The following is a 24693-nucleotide window of genomic DNA, read 5'->3' as shown; positions in this document are numbered from 1 at the left end:
TAAATTCATCATGTCTTTTTACCAGTGGCAAGGATATTTGTTCTCTTGTGTGTGAATACAGCTCCTGGTGTACAACCTTAAATTCATCATGTCTTTTTACCAGTGGCAAGGATATTTGTTCTCAGTGTGTGAATACAGCTCCTGGTGTATAACCTTAAATTCATCATGTCTTTTTACCAGTGGCAAGGATATTTGTTCTCTGTGTGTGAATACAGCTCCTGGTGTACAACCTTAAATTCATCATGTCTTTTTACCAGTGGCAAGGATATTTGTTCTCTGTGTAAATAAAGCTCCTGGTGTATAACCTTAAATTCATCATGTCTTTTTACCAGTGGCAAGGATATTTGTTCTCTTGTGTGTGAATACAGCTCCTGGTGTACAACCTTAAATTCATCATGTCTTTTTACCAGTGGCAAGGATATTTGTTCTCTGTGTAAATAAAGCTCCTGGTGTATAACCTTAAATTCATCATGTCTTTTTACCAGTGGCAAGGATATTTGTTCTCTTGTGTGTGAATACAGCTCCTGGTGTACAACCTTAAATTCATCATGTCTTTTTACCAGTGGCAAGGATATTTGTTCTCTGTGTAAATACAGCTCCTGGTGTATAACCTTAAATTCATCATGTCTTTTTACCAGTGGCAAGGATATTTGTTCTCTGTGTAAATACAGCTCCTGGTGTACAACCTTAAATTCATCATGTCTTTTTACCAGTGGCAAGGATATTTGTTCTCTGTGTAAATACAGCTCCTGGTGTATAACCTTAAATTCATCATGTCTTTTTACCAGTGGCAAGGATATTTGTTCTCTGTGTGTGAATACAGCTCCTGGTGTACAACCTTAAATTCATCATGTCTTTTTACCAGTGGCAAGGATATTTGTTCTCTGTGTAAATACAGCTCCTGGTGTATAACCTTAAATTCATCATGTCTTTTTACCAGTGGCAAGGATATTTGTTCTCTGTGTTAATACAGCTCCTGGTGTACAACCTTAAATTCATCATGTCTTTTTACCAGTGGCAAGGATATTTGTTCTCTGTGTGTGAATACAGCTCCTGGTGTATAACCTTAAATTCATCATGTCTTTTTACCAGTGGCAAGGATATTTGTTCTCTGTGTGAATACAGCTCCTTGTGTACAACCTTAAATTCATCATGTCTTTTTACCAGTGGCAAGGATATTTGTTCTCTGTGTGAATACAGCTCCTGGTGTACAACCTTAAATTCATCATGTCTTTTTACCAGTGGCAAGGATATTTGTTCTCTGTGTGAATACAGCTCCTGGTGTACAACCTTAAATAAATCAAGTCTTTCCACACGTGGCAATCAGTAATCAGTCATCAAACAGCAGTCGTTATGAAAGGTTGCAGAGATAACAATCATGGAAGTTGGATGTACATCATTACAAATGGAAATTTTTTGTCATATTTACTTAAAGACGGGAGACAATATCATGTGGAAGATGACATCCCAGGATTGAGACTTATTCGGACATTCTGACATAATTGACAAGGTATTTGTAATTCATGCGTATAGGTGTTAGTCAGGAATTAAATTATCACAATTGTTAAATAGAAAGTCTGTTATGCCAGTAACCATTGAGCAGGTCTAATGACACAAGTAACTGTATGGTTATGTGTAATTTCACAACTGTCTAAGCTGACAGTATCAATATTTTACAGACTGAATTTCTGAACAAAAACCTTTGCTTTTCTGTGTTTTAACTATAAAATTTTTTTACATATGTTAATCCTTAACAAAATCATTACCACAAAAAAATAAACATCACGTAAAACACATTTGCATGACATTCCAGTACAATTATATAAATGTGTTTACCTGATGTATTGGAAATACAAAACAGTAAGACAGTCTGAATGTATGTAAAATACATCACAATGATTGTTCAATTGATAAAATCATATCTGTACAATGCACCCTTGTAAAATTCTATTAATAAACTTCAAACACTTTAATGTAAACTACATCAAGACCTTGACAAAGATTCACAACTACAAACTAAAGGAGTAAATGTGTTACCATTGGTTGTGATTACTGGTAACCTATATAATGATAACTGACTACAGGGGACCTTACAAATAATACATGTATGTTGTGTACAACAAATGGGTTTAAAAACCATTTAAGTACAGAAAAATTACCATAACAATTCAGCTGTATCTATATATTTCTCAGGCTCAGTTTTATTTCAAGAAGTAAAAATCTTTTGCTTGGTATAGGTTACCCCAACAAGAAAAAGCGACAAACTAAGCTTTACTTCCATAATTATCTGAATGTTCTCAATAATCAGACTTGGCTTTAACACAGCAGGCTGAGCAGAACTTTGCTCCCATAATCAGACTTGTCTTCAACACAGCAAGCTGAGCTGAACTTTGCTGGAAGCCTATCAGCAGGTGATACTATAATCATAACACAATTCTCTATGTAACTGTCTATAATTAATATATAACAACATACTTTATGTAGCCATATCATAACATGATGCTATGAAATTTCATAGGATATTTCACTTAGGCAACAAGCCTCAAGCAACACAAAATGAAAAATTTTGCTACAGGTTTTCTTCAAATCAGAAATAATAAGGAAACACATTTAATACAAGTAATTGATGCCGGACTTGAAGTCATCTTTGTTCTGTCTTTCCAACAATGGTATTAAATAATTTATGAATGGATAATTATGGGAAGCCAGTACACTATCTGAAATGCTGTACCTTTGATCCTGAGTTGTTCAAGTTTGTCTAAAATAATTAGAAAATATCCCTCAATGTCATCCCTGGTTAATACATAATATCCCTAGCTGGACGGTCGTTTAGATGTTCATGACAAGACATTCCCAGCTCTGGTTAATACATAATATTCCTAGCTGAACAGTGGTTTACATGTTCAGAACAAGACATTCCCATCTCTGGTTAATACATAATATTCCTAGCTGGACAGTGGTTTAGATGTTCAGGACAAGACATTCCCAGCTCTGGTTAATACATAATATCCCTAGCTGGACGGTCGTTTAGATGTTCATGACAAGACATTCCCAGCTCTGGTTAATACATAATATTCCTAGCTGAACAGTGGTTTAGATGTTCAGGACAAGACATTCCCAGCTCTGGTAAATACATAATATTCCTAGCTGAACAGTGGTTTAGATGTTCATGACAAGACATTCCCAGCTCTGGTTAATACATAATATTCCTAGCTGAACAGTGGTTTAGATGTTCAGGACAAGACATTCCCAGCTCTGGTTAATACATAATATTCCTAGCTGAACAGTGGTTTAGATGTTCATGACAAGACATTCCCAGCTCTGGTTAATACATAATATTCCTAGCTGAACAGTGGTTTAGATGTTCAGGAAAAGACATTCCCAGCTCTGGTTAATACATAATATTCCTAGCTGGACAGTGGTTAAGATGTTCAGGACCACAAGACATTCCCAGCTCTGGTTAATACATAATATTCCTAGCTGGACAATGGTTTAGATGTTCAGGACAAGACATTCCCAGCTCTGGTTAATACATAATATTCCTAGCTGGACAGTGGTTTAGATGTTCATGACCACAAGACCAACTGTGGACGACAGTTCTTGCGCATTATACAACGACCGAACAATGGTAAAGATGTGTTGGACTATAAAATCAGTTCTGGACACTGGTCAGAATGTTTCAGAAGATTGTAGACAGAGATCAATACTACTGAGAGACCAAATCTATATAAAATCCACCTTACAGTGGTCAAGAGGTCTTTGATCACTGGTATTTTATAACATAACTACCTTTAACCAATTATAAGACAGCTTCTACTGTAAGACAACATCACATGACAAACTCAATCACCTCTGGAAAGTGGTCAAGAAGTCTTGATAGCAAGACCATTTGCCAACAAATCTGAACATGACAGGGACTGAACAAGCCAATTGAAGACATAGGTCAAGATGTCTTGGACTGAAAAACTAGATCTGGAATGTTTATATCTCTGACAGTTGTCAGTACATAATCCATCAGTGGCTGAACAGTGTAGACAGTCAAAGTATCCAGTATCCACTCTCTGGACACAGTCAAGAGACCAAATTTCTTGTATAACTCTGGAAAATGAAAAACAAAATGAAATACAAAATGAATATACCTTATGAATTATTATTGCTTGATATGTCTTTACAGCAAATGGAATCACACCAGTAAATTCTGGGAAATACATTTCAACACAATGTGAACGATTTGGTACTAACCAGATAATTGTTTGCTAATTCATTAAAATTCCAGTTCCTGCAACCTACACTACTTGAATGAACTTACTTATCAAATCAGAAAATGTCTGGATAAAGTTTCAGATTGCAAAGGAACTTACTATTGAAAGATCTCATATCTTCTTTTGATGGCAGATCATCTTCATCTTCAAGGTCAACACATGTGACAGCTAAGTTAAGTTTGGAATCAGGAGGAAAGGCTGAAGGGTGATCTACCACTGCACCACCACACCTTTCAATCAGATCCTGCAAATTCTCTGTAACATTTGGCAAAAACGTTTTAAAATAACAACTGTCAACATTAATTTTGATAGCTCCAATTTTTGCAGGTGAACCAAAAGTTTGAAACAAAAAGTGCATATTTCAGAATGATATGGAATGGCCCACACTTTTCTTTAATCTTTCAAATTTTTGTTATTTTTTCCTCGAAAATAGCATAAAATAGAAGCCTTTGATGATGACAATGTTTACTGGGGTTCTATATAACATGGCGAACTTTCAGAGAATTGAAAGTATTTTTGATATTTAGTTTCCAAGATCTCAAGACTCGAGTATTGGCTTTCCAAAGTATGCTCAATATTTGACAAATGCTGTAATTCATTTCAAACTTACCAGTCGTCAAGCTGTCACTTGTACCGAGACAGAAAAAGTGAAACCCGTTCAAGAGTGGATGAGTGCTAAGGCGTGACTGTCGTGGACCATAGTGACAATTTCCCGTAATGGTGTCGCCAACAATCTCATACTTGTCCTTAAAAAGGAAACACAAGAGATGAAATACACTGGATACAAAACACGAAACATTAGTCTTCATGGTCACCTGATAAGATTAATGATTGACATTATAGAGAATGCCTAACTTCACATGTCTATATCTGACAATGATCCCACCAAAACACATTATACAGTAGAGTTACCAGCTATTTCATTGTCCAACAGTATCTTCATTTACAGAATGAAAGAGATAATATCCTGTTTGTATTCCATACAGGGTGTGAATCCTGTCTTGCAGAAATTATGTATTAAGACATTCATGTCCTTGCACCTATTCAAACCAAAAAGTGATCGATGTAGAACTTGATGCTGTGATACTGTGTTGTGGATATGTAAAGTAGATCTGTTGTGGAAGTGATTAGATATCACACACACAGTGAACACTATAATTCATACACCTTTTGACTCACCACTGGTAAGTAGGGGTTACACCGGTATTCAAATATCTTGAGATTTTGTGTCAGCCTGCTGGGTCTGTATTAGGTTAGGAGAAGCTTGCATAGGTGAAACAAGTGTTTGTTGATTTCAAGGAATTTGTATTTAAATCTACCACAAGACATCTCTTTTAAATGTTTTACATGAAGTGACCTTGAAGAGCACCCCTCTCCCCCTTCCTTTCACACTATAAAGCTTTTAACTAGAGGAAGAAAGCTTCTAACTATAGGAAGAAAAAAACATCATGAACTTGTAAAGCCAGCGCTATCTCTTTAGTGATATGAAGTTAACCCACCGCTGTATAGCTTATCATTCATAACAGAACAGTATTTCAACAGATCATTGAGACAAGATCAATCAGGGGATTATTTTTCTGTAAATTTCACCTCTGGCAGAAGTTGTCCAGCAGCCTTGCTGTCAGCAACCCACTGATAATCTAACACCCAACACTGATGAGCCACACCCTGAAAGAATTTCAACGTCCTTTCACAGACTCTCTGACCAGGACGCACTGCAACACAAATAACATCATACAAACATCAATATTGACTTGTAATAAAACTAATGTTAACCCCAAATCAGATAAATCAGGGAAAACATGATTAAAAGATAATTCAGTTCTTTAAAAAGAGTACCAGTGACCTTGCCCTTTGAACTCCATAATCATTGTTCAAAGTTGTGATCCTTACATTAATAACATATTTTGAGTCTGATCTTTGACCAATAATGGAAGTCTTGACCAATAAAGTCTTAGTTCCTATGGTATAAATGTGGTCTGTTGAAAGCCATAGTTTGCATCTACTGTAGGAAATGTTCAACACAAATAACAAATTATGTATTGCTTAATAACAATAAACAGATTCATCCAATCACTTAAATACATATGCCACATCTTTTTACGAATGTGAATTTCTTTAATCAAATGTAAAAAATTATAACATTGAAATAAACATGTATACCAGAAGATGATAATCATTTGCATTTCAAACAAGTTTTTTTCTCTTGTTTTTAAAATCTTGAACTCACAATGTCATTTGCTTTTCAAACAAGTTTTTTTCTCTTGTTTTTAAAATCTTGAACTCACAATGTCATTTGCTTTTCAAGCAAGTTTTTTTCTCTTGTTTTTAGAATCTTGAACTCACAATGTCATTTGCATTTCAAACAAGTTTTTTTCTCGTTTTTAAAATCTTGAACTCACAATGTTATTTGCTTTTCAAGCAAGTTTTTTTCTCTTGTTTTTAAAATCTTGAACTCACAATGTCATTTGCATTTCAAACAAGTTTTTTTCTCTTGTTTTTAAAATCTTGAACTTACAATGTCATTTGCATTTCAAACAAGTTTTTTTCTCTGGTTTTTAAAATCTTGAACTCACAATGTCATTTGCTTTTCAAACAAGTTTTTTTCTCTTGTTTTTAAAATCTTGAACTCACAATGTTGCTCAACCATGATCCAGATAGAAAGTCAAAGAAACTGACCTGTTTTAACGATAACATGTGTGACAGCAGAGTTGAATTTCACAAAGAATCTGATCTTATTCTGCTGAGCCAACTTCTGGATCTCTCTCTATGAAAAACAAGACAGAATTCAATTAGAATATTAAATAATATTTACAGTACAGAAAGCATGACTTTTATGATACCTTGCTACAGCTGATGGAGCCTTAAAGGAGCAGGCTTTCATGTTTGACTTCACAATTACATTCCGGAGTGTAACAAATCTAGATGTTCGTAGAGACAACTACAGTCAAACTCTAGGTTTACAAACTCACTGTCCTACAGTACCCTACAATTCTATATGTCAGTAAAAACAGGTGCCTATGGAATGGTCTTGTCTTGCTGTTCTAGGTTTTGATAAAGCCTAATTTTGAAAGTATACCTGACGATTGACTCCTCAAATCCGTAATAAAAATGTATTTCTATATCAATTTATGTGTGACGTTTCGATGACTATATATATATACCATCCTGCAGAAAATGATTCGATATCAATATCATAATTGACAGTAAATGTACAGAGTGCACTTGATTGGAAAAAAAGTGATGATTACCATCTGTAGGAAAGTCAGGCCTGTGGTAACAAATGCTCTGTGTTGACCCTGTTGGCTGATATTCTCCTCCAAAGCAGAGACTGTGTAAGTACCACCTGCTAACTCTGATGACTCAAACTTTGGTGAAGTCACCTCCTTCTTCAGCTGATCAGTATCACCACCTTGACTTGACAATCTGGTGAAATGCTCCATCTCTTTCTGTGTTTGTGATGTCTCAGCGGTTTCTTTTGAGAAAATTGTTTTTTTCTTTGTACCACGATCAGATCTAACACTTCCCTGACTATTTGGCAAAATGTCGGACGCTGTCTTGCGAAAATGACTCAAAAATTCTGTAGTTTGTATTATGTGATCTGGAAGCTGAACAGATGACCTTTTTGCAGGTTGTAAGGGCGTTGGGGGAGGTGAAGGAGGTAGAGGACTCAGAAAGAGTTCATCACTCTCATCTGAGTCAACAGTTCGGTTTTCTTTTGATCTGCTCCCCTGGGATAGTTTGAAGCCAGACGAACTTGTTGCCAAGTCAATCACATCTGTAAGGAAGGAAACCATGTCAGTGTTTTAAAAAAGCACAAGACAACTATTTAAATAAATGACCCATATTGATGCCTTAACAAATTAACATTAATCAAAACACAAATTCCACTTCAAACAAATTATAAAACAAAATCTCAGACAAATTACAGAAATCAAGAATAAAATGGAAGCAACATAGCAATAACACTGAGTTTAAAATGGCCAAACAAGAAGCTCATAGGGCCTGCATTGCTCACCTGGTTTAGTTTGCTGACACTTATTAATTCAAACTTAAGAAGTATTTGAAACACTTGTATCTATTTATTTATTTGGCCCTGTTTGTACAAAATTAAGTTTTCCTCACCAAGAATGCTTCAGATTAAACCTGGACTAAATTTAACCATTCCAAAAGGAGAAGGATTTTAAAAAATTTGCTTATTAAGGATTTTCAAAAATTTATTAATTTCCCATATTGGACCCCATTCCTTCTGCTTCAGAGAGCCCCTTTTCTTCCCTAAGGATGCTTAAGACCAAATTTAGTTAAATTCACTGTGGCTGATGCCTTGGACGGACGGCTTGACGGACGGACGGACGGCGGGACGCCTAGACGGACGGACGGACGCCTAGACAGACAACGCATGACAGGTGACAAATGCTACATTATCCCTATAGCTAAGAATAAGAGAATGGTGAGCAATATTTAACAAATATCTATAGGTACCATTGTGTTGGTCAGCTTCAGATTGGTCATGCTCGTCATCTCTGTTGACTTCCAAAACAAGATCACTGTCAGAATCCTCAGATACTTCCCCTTTCTTGGACGTCTTCCTGCTGTTAGAACTAGAACACATCAAGCTGGAACTGTACTGGAATATGAATAGCTAAACCCAGGTAAAATCTTCGAGGGAAATACAAGGAATGCGTAACAGATCTCATGGTATTGCCCTATACATAATGTGGTCAGAGTAATAAGTAGAATAAAAAGGTGACATTACACTAAAAAAAACAGTGATAATAATTTTTTAACAAATCTCAATGGAGAGATGCCTTTCCTAAGAATATCCATCGCTTGTTAAATAGTTTGTCCTAACCTTATTTTCATCTTACTTATAACCTTGATCTGGTTGAACCAATACTACACCTAACATTCCTTACACTGCAGTATCATCCCTATTATGCAAATTTATTTTAATACCCTCTAGGTATTGTTTTAACTTGAGCCACAAGTGACCTCTCACCTGTGTTTTACATCTACTGGTGATATGTATGTCACTCGACTCAAACAACAGTATAAATTTTCATTATGCCTTTTCTGGTTCATTATCAAATCAGGTTTTTACATTTGCTACAAGATCTACTGCATAAAACTCTGAAACAACTTTTAAATGTTAAATAATTTATTAAATTTTTATTGTGCTGATTACAGTTTTTATAATTTTTTCTTCGATAAGGAGCCCTAAATTTCTCAATGTAACCATATATTCTTACTTTTGCATGTCAACTGAGAGGATTTCTGGTAAACGATAAGTGAAAATGAAAAAAAAAAAAACAATTGTAGGTTCTTTTATATTACACTTACAGGGACTGGTTTCCAGGAGTGTTGGCAAGCTGTTTTTCCAGTTCAGCGATTTCCCTTTTCATCCTCTCCAAGTCCTTTTCTAAGGCTTTTCTGTTCTGTAAGAAATGGGAACACTTGAATGAAACAGTGATAAGTTTAGGGAAATCAAAATAAAGAAATTGTGTTCTAGGAATCAATTCTTAAATGGGCATAACTTCTGAATCTTTAGAAAAAATCATTGTCAAATTGCTGTGCTGAGAATGTTAACAAGGTTATACAGATTGGTCTAGAGCACATCAGGGTATATAACTTCAGGTTTTACTCTGTGCTCAGACAGTTGGCTAAGCATTATAACGAAAGTATGCCACTCTGTTTTTGATACCATCAGGTGTTGTACTCAACACTGGTTAATACCTGTGTTGTCATAGCCTCACTCTGACTGGAGAATGCTGATGATGAGGTGAGGTTGAGGCGTCGACTGGAATCACTGTCCTCAGACGAACTGTAACCTAAAACATAGATATACATGTATTGATATAACTTGGTAAAAAATGTTTCACATCCTACTAGGAGCTAGGGTCATGGTGTATGAGTGTGTTGCGTGCAAAACTTTTGGAAGGCTGCAATGTTATGTTTGTGTAAGTCTCCTTGAGATTACAGTGCTACCAACCGAGAAGTAATGCTGAAGGCCACAGCAGAACCCCCCCTCCCTTGGTCACATTACATTGACAATGGGCCAACCACTTCTTTACACCACCACAATGCTTAAGTTTAAGCTATAAGCAGTGAATGACATCCTTAATGATACTGGCTAAACCAAACGCTAAAAGTGAGCAGTGTCAAGGGAGACAATAGGAAGATTGTGTTGATTTAATGACTCTGTCCAAGTTAAACACAGGAAATTGATAGGTTTTCTGTCACAAATCGACTATTCTAATCAATCTGCATCCCCTTCATGGATCCTACTCCTGCTACACTTGTCTACTCCTTCCTTGATCTAGTTTTTAATCACTGACTTTGATCTGCAGATTAACACCACTCCCTTTGATTTACAGTTGTCTACCTCTGACTATGACCTACATCTGTCTCCTTTAACCTTGATCTAGTTTTTAATCACTGACTTTGATCTGCAGATTAACACCACTCCCTTTGATTTACAGTTGTCTACCCCTGACTATGACCTTCATCTGTCTCCTTTAACCTTGATCTAGTTTTTAATCACTGACTTTGATCTGCAGATTAACACCACTCCCTTTGATTTACAGTTGTCTACCTCTGATTATGACCTACATCTGTCTCCTTTAACCTTGACATATTGGAATCTTCCTTTTTTTTTTTTAAGATCTAGCTGTCTTTTCTGACCTTGATAAAGTATTCATCTGACCATGATCGACAGTTGTCCCCATAACTTCATCTACAGGTGTCTCCCCCTTTCTTCATCTAATGTTTACTGTGACCTTGATAAAATGTTCCCTAGTTTTCAGTTGTCTCCCCTTAAAGCAGACTAACAGTTATGTCCTTTACCGTTATTTCCATCTTCATCACTATCAGCGATGACAGTAGTTTCCTTGTTATCATTGCACATCTTCTTATTGCTCTCCTCATCAATTTCGTCCATTCTGTTCTTTATCTCATTATCCAGGACAACTTGACGGACTGAATTCTTGTCCTTACTTGTCTTTAATTAAATGATAATAAACAAAATCATTCAATTCTTTATCAACAAATTATTCAAAGTGTGTTTCTTCAAAATATTTTGACAAATTTAAAAAAAAAAAAAAAAAAAAATCGTAATGCATACCCTGACATAAAGCCAAAAACTTTCATTCTTATCTAATCATAGAGAAAAGGCAAATGTTTTTGAAGAGATAGAAGTCATTTGTCTCATATTTTCAAACAAATATCGAATATGACTTTCACATTTAGGTAAATGCTCAGTTTATATATAAAGAGTCCTTGCTTTGATTTTTCAATCAATTTTCAAAAGATTTTAATTTTATTTTGAAAAATAGTTTGCTTATAACCTTTGATCACTTTCATATTTGAACCTGTATAAGATGCCTTATGTGACATGATGTAGCAAGAGGGTAAATTTCTATTATTCAAAAGTGATCTTGAGTTCTGGCTATTTAGACTCATTCAGAGATCATATAGAAAATGACTTACACATAACTTCTGAAATTCAATCATGAAGAAAATTACATACTTTGGAAATTCAAGCAAAATCTTAATTAGGAGCACCAGATTGACAACCTCCAATTATGCAGCCATGATTTTACTTACCTGTTGACCTTTACATATGACAACATCTGGTAGTGGCGAACTGGCATCACACATATCATCGCTGCTCTCCTCAATCACTGGTCGTCTCCTTCTATAGCCTACAACACGTCGACGTCGCATATCACTGCTGGGAGACTCATCTGTCACAAACTCAGTCTTACCTTCTGGACTTCTTTTAGATATTGACATTTCTACTGGATCTCCAATTTCTATACTGTTGGTATTTCTCTGCAGCACACTGGGTTGGACTATGGTAGGACTTCTGCAACTCTGCCCAGATGAACTGAGATCTTTTAATGTTTTTCCACTACATGGAAATGAATCAGGTACAACATTGTCCGACTCAGATCTTTGTTCTGTACGCAATTCAGATCTTTGTTCTGCAGTTCCAACGAATTTATCTCCCTTTAAATCATTTTCCTCTTTTACACTTCCCTCTGTTTCACTTCCCTCTGAGATATGTGAAGCCGTTTCTCCCTGTAGATCAATTTCGTTATCACTAGGCCTAGTAAAACCAATCTTTTTATTCACAGATTGATTTCTACTTGAACGTTTTTTGAACGTCTTCTTAAATTTTTCTTTTAATCTGATAGTGTTCATATTTTCTGATATACTTTCACCAACACTCAGTAGTTTAGAAGAGTTCTCTTCATTTTCTAAATCAACATTTTCAGATAATTCTTTAACATTCTTTTCACTATTTTGTTGGTGAGTAGAAGAATGTCCTTCCGATTTCAGAGAAATTCTTTCTGCAGAAACTATAGAACTTGAGTGACAAGATCCAGCCTGACATTCCAACTGTCGTTTTCTGGTAGCCAATCCTCGCACACACCGCACCCCAGTTCGCCTGGTCTGTCGACTCTGACTCAGATCGGAGTCAGGATCACTATCATTGTTGCACATCCCGTTTTCACCATTTCTTTTCTGATTTCCGTTGGTTTCAACATCATTAGTCAACTCACTTTTCATCTTTTCTTCAGTGCTTTCTGATTTGCTTTCTTTCATCCCACATATTTCTGTCACCCTCACTTCATTGTCGTTTTCAGCACATTCTTCTAAATCTTCTATGGACTTTGACAGACTTGTTTCCATATCACTGTGAGCACTATCGTCCTGATCACTGAAATCCTTTTTCTCTGTATTTTGAGACTGTGAGCTGTCCAGTGACTGAAAATCTTCCATATCCATTAATCCTTCCTGATTCTGTACGACACTGGAATCATGGATACCTACAATTGCTTCCGAGTCCATCATAAATATGTCCTCTGGCGAACAAGTCTGTCTAGAGATACATTTACGATTGTGACTTTTTTCAATGGGCTTCAAGGTTGGAGTAAGTTCGTCCTGATCCTCATCAGCTTCTTGAATAACTTTACATTCAGTGTCACTTTCTGATGGTTTCTCTTTTTCCTTTGCCATTTTCTCTTGATTATCTTCCCGACTTTGATCCATTCCCTGCCCAATACTTTTCCTATCACCTTTAGTTCCCTGATGATCCTGACATAACACAGTTTGTAGTTCCTGTGATGGTGTTCCTTTGTGCCAGTCCACTTTGAATTCATCCTTATTGCCACCCCTCTGTAAAGACTTTGAAAGTGACTTTGAATTCATTTGAAATTTTCTTGACTTTAAACCTCCTTTTTCACTGATCACATCTGACAGGTTACTGTTTCCTGAAGAAATATCTATCGATATGTTTTTCAAATCATTTTTCTCTTCTGTATTTGGTACTTCATTCTCCACTTCACTTATATGAATTACCTGTGTTATATCTCTAGAAGCTCCATCTGTTGCAGGAATAACTATTGATTCTGAACTTGTGACGCTATCTTGTCCACAAGTGACCTTTGACCCCGCAGCAGTGACCCCTGATCTTGGTTTTTTGTCTGGATGACTAAGCCTCTTTTTCAAACCACTGTCTACTGCTATGGATGGAGGAGTTAAGGATATTGACGAGACATATTGAGATGTCATTCTCGGACTTAATCGTTTTGGTTTATTTCTTTTTGGCATGATCTGAACATCCTCAATCCTTTCGTTTTCTGTTGGGCTTGATGGCTTGTCTGCTAAGTCACGTTTAACGTTGTCTAGTAGTAAATTATCGGGTTCCTCTGTTCTTTTCCTATCATTGGCAATAAGAAGTGAAACACTTTCCTGTGTCTCCAGTGTAACACTATCACTGGACATATTTCCACTTGTCTGAGTTTCCATGACAACTACTGATGGTTTCTTTTGGAGAGTCTTACAAGAGTTACGTGTTTTTCTGGTCCTTTTTCCTCTTCTATCTTTGCCAGTAGCTGAGCATGTTGTCATATTGACATTTAAGTCATTCCCTATCTGAAGGTCACCAGAAGGAGGCTGGGTACAAGCTGAATCATCTACAATTTCATCACATGGATAAATAGCATCAACATCTGTTTCTATTTTGTCTTCCAACGTTTCTGTGCACATTTCCTGTTCTGGGTCAAATGTCCGTACAACCTGTTTTTTCACCTCCACATTTTTCTGGAATGAGGTAGAATGTAGCTGGGCCTGTACTACCCTAAGAGATTTCTGTCTGTCGTTAAATGAACTATCATCTACTGTTTCAGGTATAACATCAGCCATACAGGAGTCAGTTACATCTTCCTCCATGCTTTCTGGTAATTGTTCTCTGTTGGACTCATGGACGAGATTTTCTCCCTGATCGTCTGTACAGAGGTCAATGGTCTGATTTGTAGTGGCGGCCTTTTGACTTCCATCACCACGTAAGAGTAATCTCATTTGTGGGAAAGCTAAATCATCAAAGAAAGAATCAGATAAACACAACTTGCACCAAACTGAAATTATATCTTCTTGATTTTTAGTGAAAAATACTTATACATGTACAAACTTTTTGGAATTTCATGTATTTAATCATAAAAACTATAATTCAAGGGTTATATCATAATCTGGAAGAAAAAATCACACTTGTAAAGTAACTTCACTTAAACTGATTTATAGGTAATGTGTTAAAAGAACCAGTTTTACAATAGAGAACATATTTCAGACAAAGCAAGGATGATTAGGTATGATTTCTCAAATTATGATACAGAACTGATACAAAAAACATATCAATATTTCCCAATATCAATATCTTCATTTTAAATAACACTTAGAGCACTCTACAATTAGAAGATCACCAACATACCTTCCTCTCTTTTATCATTCTGTGATGACCTTTCCCCTCTGGTTACTCCCTCTAACTGGCCCTGGGATTCTTTTCCTGGTGACCTTTGCCCTCTAGTGACTCTCTTCAAAAGGCCAGGAGGATGACCTATGGTTTCTTTTCCTGGTGACCTTCGCCCTCTTGTGACTCTCTCCAAATGATCATGAGAGTTGTCTTTGGTTTCAATTCCTGATGACATCTGTCTTCTAGTGTCTGTCCCCATCTGCTCCAGTGTATTAGGATGCACCTGAACAGGAATGTTCTGAACTTTGTCGATAAATGATACAGACTTCCTATTCCTCAGATTGCTCCGGAATTTCCTTGTACGTCTGGACATGATACTATCTTCAGTATTGGGAATACAGGATGCATCACTTACAAAACTCGCACATTCTGTGTCATCTGTATTCACATCTGCTCTGTCCTCAACCTGGCTTTGTAAACAAGATATTTTATTATTGTCACTTTTGTCCTGACATAACTTCCTAGATTTTCTATCTAGATTTTTGTTTATTTTCTTTTCAACAACATAATCACATAAACTCTGCACTTCTTCAGTCATTACAGCCTGGCATGACAACACTAGTGGAATTGAACCTCGACTGCCAGAAAAATCCTCCAACTGTGTATTCAGTACAGGTTCATCGGCTTCAGAGTGTTTCATAGTCAGTGTTTCTGTATCTGGGATTATTTCAATGCTGTCCGCTGCAGATTTTGTAGACAGAACTTCTTGATTTTCCACATCAGGATCTTTCCTTTCCCATGTATCTGCTATTATGCCAACATTACTTGAAGCAGCTTCTGAACCATCACAACTTCTTCTTTCAATTTCCAGATCTTTCTGCATGGTTGCAATAGTTTTCTCCTTCTTCATGGTACGTTTGGGATTATCAATCGTTCCCATTTTGATATCTATCTCCTCCTGTGCTGCTTCCATTCCAACCCATGTTTTCGTGACTGACTTATCACATTTTTTCCTTACCTCATCTAAATTACTTGTGTCCATATCACAAGGTTTTTCCTCTCCAATGCGTGGAATTTTGTCTTCAAATTCTGTAATCTGATCTTTAGCCTCCTGTGTACAAGTGATGAAATCATATTCCTCTGCCTGAGTCAAATCGGCGATAATTTTCTCAACGTCTTCTGTTCTTTGCTGTAGCATGTCCACTGATTTTGTACTGCTGGTCTTTCCTCTTCGCCTACACAGATTACTGCCTTCAATTTCATCCTCTGTCCTTGACCTTGACTCCTGTTTCTCTTCCTTTCTATGAGCTTTTGTCCCATCTTCTTCCTTTTTATTGTCTACTGTACTGTCTCCTATTTTGATATCAATTGCATTTTTGTGACATTTCTTTTCATTCTTTTTTCTCACAACCTTTTTCTTCCCTTTATTTGTCTTCGGAGTCCTCTGACTTGGTTTAAACTCATAAGGATCACTACCTTGGGAGTCCCCAATCTTATCTCCAGATTTAATGTCCGAGGGGATTTTCTTCTCCAAATCTGGTTCTATTCGAACTGGCGACACCTTACGTACAACAAATTTTCCGTTCCCCTTTACTTGTTGAACTGTCATAGCCGTGTTTGACTGTTGATCTAGTTTTGTTTTGAATATCTTTCTCCTGGTGTTAACTACAGGTTTTAATTCCTCCTGAATGACAAGATCTTGAGTGGATTGATCTACAGCTTTAATTATGGAATCACCCTCGACTCTCTGGTTTTCCTTATTTATATTAGTTACCTGCATCATCCTTTCACTTTCAGCCTCCAGCATACTGTGATCATCTGAAACTTTCCCTGCTTTGTAAGATGAGGATTTTAGCCATTTTTTAACCATTCTATCTTTATCCAGTTTAGAATTTTGCTTGCTGCTATAAGTGTGTTTTATATCAGGAACATGGCTGTTGAAGATACCATTCGGACTGTGCTCAAGGCTAGTACCAGACAACTGTGTAACTTCGTCTATTTCATCTTCTGTTTTCTGTTTTCTTTTGAACAAAGGATTTTTCTTTGGTCTAAATTCTGATCTTTCCTTTTCCCCAGTAACTGTAGATGTGGCTGTGTCCATATCAGAATTAACTGTCAATAGATCATCCTGAATTCCTAGAGTATTATCCCCATTGTTTAGTTTAACATCAGAACTGGTTTTGCCATTATCGCCTTCCTCTGGTTTACAAATACCATCTTTGATGAGACTACCACATGTCACTGTGTCTCCCTGAAGTAATTTATCTTTCAATAGCTTTGCTTCTTTTCCTAATGAAATCAAATCTTTACCAACTGCAACTGGTCCCCACTCAACAACATTTTCCTCTTCACACTCGTCTTCTAAACAAACATTTCTATATGTCATTTCCACGTCATTTTCATCATCAGAACTTTCATTATTATAAACCATGTTATGAATATTTGTATCATGTGACTTTTCATAGCTTGATGATTGGTCAAGAAGTTCTGTTTCCATAGCACCACATGATTCATTAGCAAGATACTGCAGTAAGTTGTGGTTATCAGCTTCACCGTGTTTTGACCCTTCAGAGTTACATTCTTTATCAATTCTTGACATATTCTGCTGGGACCTGGTGATCCTACTCTGACACTGGTGTGACTGCTCCTTACATTTTTCTCTATCCACTGTTCTGACATCATCTGTAATTAAGAATCACAAGTGTTATATATTGTATTATATGTTTTGGGAATAACATGATACACAGACATTTCATACCTTTTCATACTATACTTGAAATATTTGACCCGAGATTCTGGTAGTTGACAGAGTTATTTTGCACATGTTCAACTGCAAGCACTGATAAGCAAATATTTTTACTATACAACGCAAACATGTAAAATATCTACGTTATGATATGATGTTAATCATGAAAAAAATTACTCAGACCTGCCTCAAAAAGTGTATTCCTACTTCAAGAAAAGTCCTGTCTACAAATGATTAAAATTCTCATTGAACTGCTTGATTTATATCAGGTGTAGAACTTTCCACAAGTAATTCAAAAGCTTCCCCTGTCAACCTCATAGTCAGTCAAAGGATGAGAAATGATATCGTCTTTAACAGCTGACCACTTGAAATAAATGTCTTTTAGGGATATTTAAGTGACGTCTTTAATGATATCACTATCATTGACAGTATAAAGCAAAAGCTGTGTGTATTGATTAAAACAATAGATATTAAGTCATATTTTATTGTTTTATATCTGGATATTGTTAAATTCAGGTGTGAAATATAATCAGGTTTCATTCAATTAGAAGACAGTAGCAATGTAAGATATTACTTCAATAAAAACTGACAATTTTATTTATTTACTTATTTATATACTTAATTGCCCATCAGCACATAAAAGGTCAACTGATGAAAAACGAACAAAAGATGATTTAGTTTCATGATGAATGAGTTTACCTATATTACAGTTGATATTATAAAAGATTTTACGCGAGTTTCTGTTTGATATAGGATTTATAAAATCAGTAAGGCAGGTTTTCCTTTTTCTTCATAATTGCAAGTTCTATTTCATTTTATCTTGTCATATGTACACATCTTAACAGTCACCTTATTATCAAGCCAACATCTTGAGGTAAATATGATAGCATTAATTGCAGTTTATTCTTGCTGTGCATACAGTAATTTTTATGGATGTACAAGGTTATAATTGAGTTAATTGCCACAGAGTAATAATACACTAAAATTTGAATGTGAAATATTAAGTATATTTAAAGTACTTGTTTACTCACTGGTGCTTGGCACTTCAGAATAATATCTTAACTAAAAGAAACATAGTTAGTATTCATTATTAATTAAGGGACTTCATCAAACTCCTGAGAAGATAACAAACCTTTAGATTTGCTGGATATTTCTGAGGTTGATGATTTCATTTCAGCTGTCTCAATCTCCTCCAGAAGACGCTGGCAACCCTTCAACCTTTTGTCATTAACATGTTGTTTAGGGTCACAATTCCTAGTATTCAGAACTGCATCAGCGCTATCTGACCTCTGCTGACCTTGACTCTGTTTAGTTATATCACCTTGACCTGTTGTGTCTGATCTTCTTCTCTTACTCCCGGCATTTTTGGATGGAGCAGGTTCAGACTGCAATACAAACAAGTTTCCGATAAAAATTTATAATGACAATGATTTGGAAAGAGAGGTGATGAGACAAATATAGGTAATACTGAGTTTGTATGCTTCATATCCCACCTTTTGAAATTCTAATTTGGTGAGTGTTACCGTGAATAAAACAATTTAATGAGCATAAAGTTTGTGATGTCCCACAGACTTTACTAATTTACTTTTAGTCAAACCAGATCCAATAGACTTTGAAAACTCTGAGCACTTTACTAACCTCTTTCTCTTTCCTCTTGCTCCCTCGAGTCTGTCTTGTGGTGAGTTCTTCAGGAGTGGAGGGCAAAAAGTTAAGCTGTGGTCCTCTCTCTGGTGAAACTGTGAGAGCAAAAATAATATGACATTATAATAACTGAATAGTACATTAAACAAATGGTTGGTTGTAAAGACTTAAAATGCTCTATATCTAGTAGTCAATATCAACGAAAGTTATATTCATCCCCATATTTTTTTCTTGTAATACTTTGTCACAGTCCCAACCATACTTTTGTATAGTTTACATTTTTGTATATATCAAACAATGTCTGAACTATTTGTACATGTATTCGATGAAAGAAATCAGGTATTATCTGGTCTAAATATTGTACTTTTATTTTCTTAATTATTTGCTGTAAATTTTATAAATGCGGATTCTCCGGATCCGAGTTCGAATATTTGAAATTAGTCTCGCCGGAAGGAAAATATACATGTAAGCGAGAACAGCGGTGTAAATTTTGGCAGTCAGTTATTGCTTATATGGGGTTAGCCAACGCAAAATACAGTTTGCGGTAAGTTTGAAATCATTTCTTGTGCCTTTATATAGCAATTATATGCCCGAAATCTGTTGTGTTTGATATTTGAGGCGAATATTTATCTATAAATGTATATGCTTATAACGCTATATGAGTACAGTTCAATATATCTCTATTATAGCTATAAGATATCAACTGTTATATGAATTTAGTTTGTATTTAATAAATATAAGCGAAACTTGTCAATATGTCAATGAATTACATGGAATTCAGGCTAGAATTAGTGAATAGATTCATATCAATTACTGTATGTAGGCAGATGAATGTATATACACAAATAATAGTTGAAATAGAAGAAATACTGTGTATAAATATTTATGAATCATTATTGACTATATAGTCAGCATAGTCAGACGTAGTTTTGTGTTATTGCAGTTCTACCCATGTTGATGGCGGGAACGAATGTGACAGTCAGAATACATACATATATAGAATACAGAGTCATATGTGGCCCAGGACAGCCGCCAGTTACAGTCCTTAGTGGACAGATGCTATGATGTCCTGTGTGGGCAGATGCTATGATGTCCTGTGTGGACAGATGCTATGATGTCCTGTGTGGACAGATGCTATGATGTCCTGTGTGAGCAGATGCTATGATGTCCTATATGGTCGTGCAGATGTTCTAATATCCTGTGTGGACAGATGCTATGATGTCCTGTGTGGACAGATGCTATGATGTCCTGTGTGAGCAGATGCTATGATGTCCTGTGTGGTCGTGCAGATGTTCTAATATCCTGTGTGGTCAGATGCTATGATGTCCTGTGTGGACAGATGTTCTGATATCCTGTGTGGGCAGGTGCTATGCTGTGTGGACAGTTGTGCTCTAATTATGAATTCCGTTGGACATTTGTCATCAGACGTTCCTATGGGCAACTGTTCGATGCTGTGAACATTGCTGGTTGTTAGTCGGTCCAGAGACGTTTCCAGACCTCTTTCCAGATTCGTTGAGGACAGACTATACTGTTTCATATGTAATTATTAAAGTGTGTGTGTTTTGAATGAGTGAGTGAGTTGTACATATTTACATTTGTGTGTACAATTTATAATGTGTATATAGTGTATTAAACTTGTATATATTGTATATTATGTGTTTGTGCCATTCTATGTGAGTCACGCTCATCCAGGTTACATACTTACAGTGACCAGTGTCCTGTTCAATTGCTGTTACCAATGACCGGACATTCTCCACTATCTTCGAAAGGTGGGGTCGTTCCACTAAACTCCTGCAAGTTCCAAGCATAATGTTTAGGACTTCACTGTATAACCATAATATGTAACATTGCATATTGTCAGATCCACACAGAATACTACATTTAACTCTTCATCAGTCTTACTTGAATAAAGAGTTTTTATTCTATATGTAACCATCAGATTTCTGCATCTCCTGTTTGTTCAACCACATATTTTGGAGAACTACTTTACTTAGCAACTTTAAAAAAAAAATTAAAAAAAAAAAACCCTGTTGTTATTCAGATGGATAACAAGTAAACAAACAAACTGACATATAATATAAACACTTTCTTCAGGGTTAATTTCCAAACACTTTAAAAAAAAGGTACTGTTGCCAGATTAGGAAACTAATTGCATATCTTTTTAGCATGGTTAGTATTAGGGATACAAAGGACCAAGATAGACTTACATACATATGAATATTTTATTTGCCATTCTATTTGCCTAAGAATTTAAATGTATATCTATGGATCAAGTGAAACACAATCATTAAATATATAGATTTGTGAAGTTTTTCTCAAGAGCTACTGTATATGGGGTAACTTTTCATCATTGTTTAACTTTCATCCGTTCGACCCACCAGCTTATCCTGACTAAATTCAACATGTACTAACCATACAATAGGCAATTCCAGCAGTCCATCATGTCTGGATTTACTAGTTACTAACCTTTTAGTGATAGCCGTCTTACAAAGTGGGCAAGGTACAGACTTCTTGGTTTTCAGGAACTCTCTCATACAAAATCTTCAAAAGATTAATTGCAACAAAGTTTTAAACATTCTAATTCAAATAAAAAGTCAGAACAAGTTCTACAGTGCCTAACCATTATTCTGGGTACAATAATATATATATATGAATTGTAGAAAGACTGGAAGATACTTTGTGTATTTGAAGGACATGATCCACTTAGATTTAATTTATAGCCATCTTCAGACAAAGAAAGTGGCTTTCGAAGACAGATAGAACTGAAGAAATTGTTATCAGAACGCTACATAATGGTTAATAACAATTCATAAACTTTTAATATTCTAGTGTATTGAAAAAAAATGTATATATTGAACATTGTTTCATTTCAACTTACCCACAAAATTGATGACCACACTTTGTGGACACTGGATTTTTCATTAAGTCCAAACTTCAAAAAATGTAAGAGTATCTATATGTATAAAATGAGTCTCTGAAGAGGCGAAAGTGTTAGTTCAAGACAGCAGTAGGTTTTGTTTTGTTTTTTTTTTTTTCTGTATGCAAATACATGTATAGCAAACATATTTGGAGATCACTAACGCATACAGAACTAAAATTGCAATAAAAGAAAAATCTAATCAATCATGAATTATTTATTGTTGGTCTTAACAGTTTCAAGGTTTTTTTCACGCGCCATGCGTCTTGATTTTATCACAAGGCGAGGTCGTAATAATATATAATGTTAGAGTATTTTTATCAGGACTCTATAACTTAAAGACTAATTGTATGTGTTTACCATATCACACATTCCAAATTCTTCACCATCAATCCAACAAACTGGTGAATTTGATGTCGCTGGTCCATCCTGATCAATTCAGCCCTTCTGGTTTGTTTACATAATTACGTCTACCTCAGTACCGTGGAATGTGCATTCTGAATTCTGAAATCAGTCATTATTCGACGGATTATCTGCGTTTTCACGCGCGACCACCTGGTGCAAATGATATACGCTTGCGATTTCGAGTTATTCTTTACAAGTTAAAAGTTTGAGATACGAAGAGAATATTGCAGTGTCAGCGACGAATTATTTACATCTTCTTTTCCCCCGCGCTCGAGGTCTTATTTTACCTTTTAAAACTGGAGAGTTCCTGAAATTATACAACCAGTTTTTGAAAACATGAAGTTCGATAGCCACCATGGATATTTATTTATTTATTTATTTATTTATTTATTTATTTATTTTATGCCATGATATATAAATGGTGAAGCATTTACAGAGTATATTTCTAATATTCCTAGGTTTATTCAGATGATGTCTCCACTGGGCATCAATCGAGCCAAAAGCACCTGAGCTCGACCTCATCATTTATGGACAAAAGTATGAAATTAAACCCGGTTAAATATAGTGAAATCAGAGACGTATCTCTGGCTTGCCATAAACGTATAGTTTTCTGGGTGGAATATATATGGTTTATTTGTTACATTCTTGAGAACTAAGCCACGGCATGTTCTTACACAACTAACAAAAAGGGGACTTTTACAGACATCACAATATATAATCCTCTCAATCCGTCTGGTTATGACGCAGAACAGATAGATTCGGAATAAACGCAGGACAGAAATAAAAACAGAAAAAGGAACAAAATAACAAAGTGAGATGAATAGAACGATATATTGTCAGCAAAATATAGTGTGCATCATCACAAGATTTACAAACGCGTTTTCTCAATCTTTAGATACATATATAATCCTTAAAAGTGGTCGACATTTTGCAGAGCGTCATATTTTGCAGGTCTCTATATTTTGACATAGATATCACTTATATTATTATTCTGAGTTAGGCAAGCAGACCTACTACCGAAACAGTTCAAGACAACAAGAGTAAAGTACCAAGAAGTGTTTTTTTTTAGTTTGTCATTGTTCATTTATGTATTTTCTTTTTGAAGACTTCGATCAAAAGTAACTCGCTGTTTGTCTTCGATTAATGTCTGTCAAGCTGATTACAGTTAACACCAGGAACGTATTGTATACATATATGTATTATACGTTTCTGTTAAAGGCTAAAGATGACGTAATTGAATTTGATATGATTGAATATGATACCCGGGCTATGAGCCTCTATATCCATATCAGTACATAAATTACACAATATAAGATACGTCCTTTGTTAAATAGACAATATCTAAACTAAAACTCATATTAAAAGTAAAGAATGTGTTTCCTACTATCAAAGTGTGAATGCCCTCTTGTTCTGCTATTAATAAAGATGTACAACAATGAGGTCATGTATAATAGATGCATTTTCCGGTCCTTGAATACACTACAGTTAGTTCCAATACTTGTTCGACTTGTCACCAATTGAATATTACTTGTAATAAAAAGTACGTTTTGTATGTTCAGCTGCAGGAATGTTTGGCCAACTTAATCTACCTTTTCATTAAATTCAATTTTTTAAACTTTTCACAAAAAAATGTAAACTGATAGATTATAAATAGATAAATTTACTGGAGATTGCCACTGTGAATAAAGCACTGTTTTCATAATAACTGAGGAGTAACATTTCATATACTCGGCAGGTTCTCGTTTTTTTGGGCAGTGCGTTATAAGCATTAACTCCCTTGAGCTATGCCTCGGAGATATGAGGCGGAAATTTTAAAACACGCCTACTCATTATGAATAGTTTTTTTTTCTCTGAAAATAAATAAATAAATAAACAAACAAACAAATGATTTGTCAGACATCAGATAGTTCTAAATACTATCATATGTGCAACTATCGTAACGTGATAAATGCTATAAGCAGATGATACA

At 35.6% G+C, this 24693-nt stretch overlaps 1 protein-coding gene across 1 annotated transcript; it reads right to left on the bottom strand.

Annotated features, from left to right (window-relative positions):
• Positions 1-2297: 2297 nt before the first annotated feature.
• LOC132565227 (breast cancer type 1 susceptibility protein homolog) lies at positions 2298-19662 on the bottom strand. Its single transcript, XM_060229862.1, has 16 exons — positions 19651-19662; positions 19339-19497; positions 18894-19146; positions 15034-17697; positions 11865-14638; positions 11106-11259; positions 9996-10090; positions 9603-9697; positions 8745-8863; positions 7514-8040; positions 6942-7029; positions 5853-5977; positions 4873-5008; positions 4362-4517; positions 4007-4098; positions 2298-2417 (listed from the first exon to the last, which is right to left on the bottom strand). The coding sequence occupies exons 1-16, from the start codon at positions 19660-19662 to the stop codon at positions 2298-2300; spliced, it is 7569 nt and encodes a 2522-aa protein (XP_060085845.1).
• Positions 19663-24693: the final 5031 nt, after the last annotated feature.

The sequence above is a fragment of the Ylistrum balloti genome, unplaced genomic scaffold (genome assembly GCF_031769215.1).
Source record: "Ylistrum balloti isolate Yb309-2 unplaced genomic scaffold, AGI_CSIRO_Ybal_v1 Utg369702, whole genome shotgun sequence".
In the NCBI taxonomy this organism is placed as follows: domain Eukaryota; kingdom Metazoa; phylum Mollusca; class Bivalvia; order Pectinida; family Pectinidae; genus Ylistrum; species Ylistrum balloti.
Note: the sequence above shows the minus strand (reverse complement) of the source record. Positions and strands in the feature narration are given on the sequence as shown.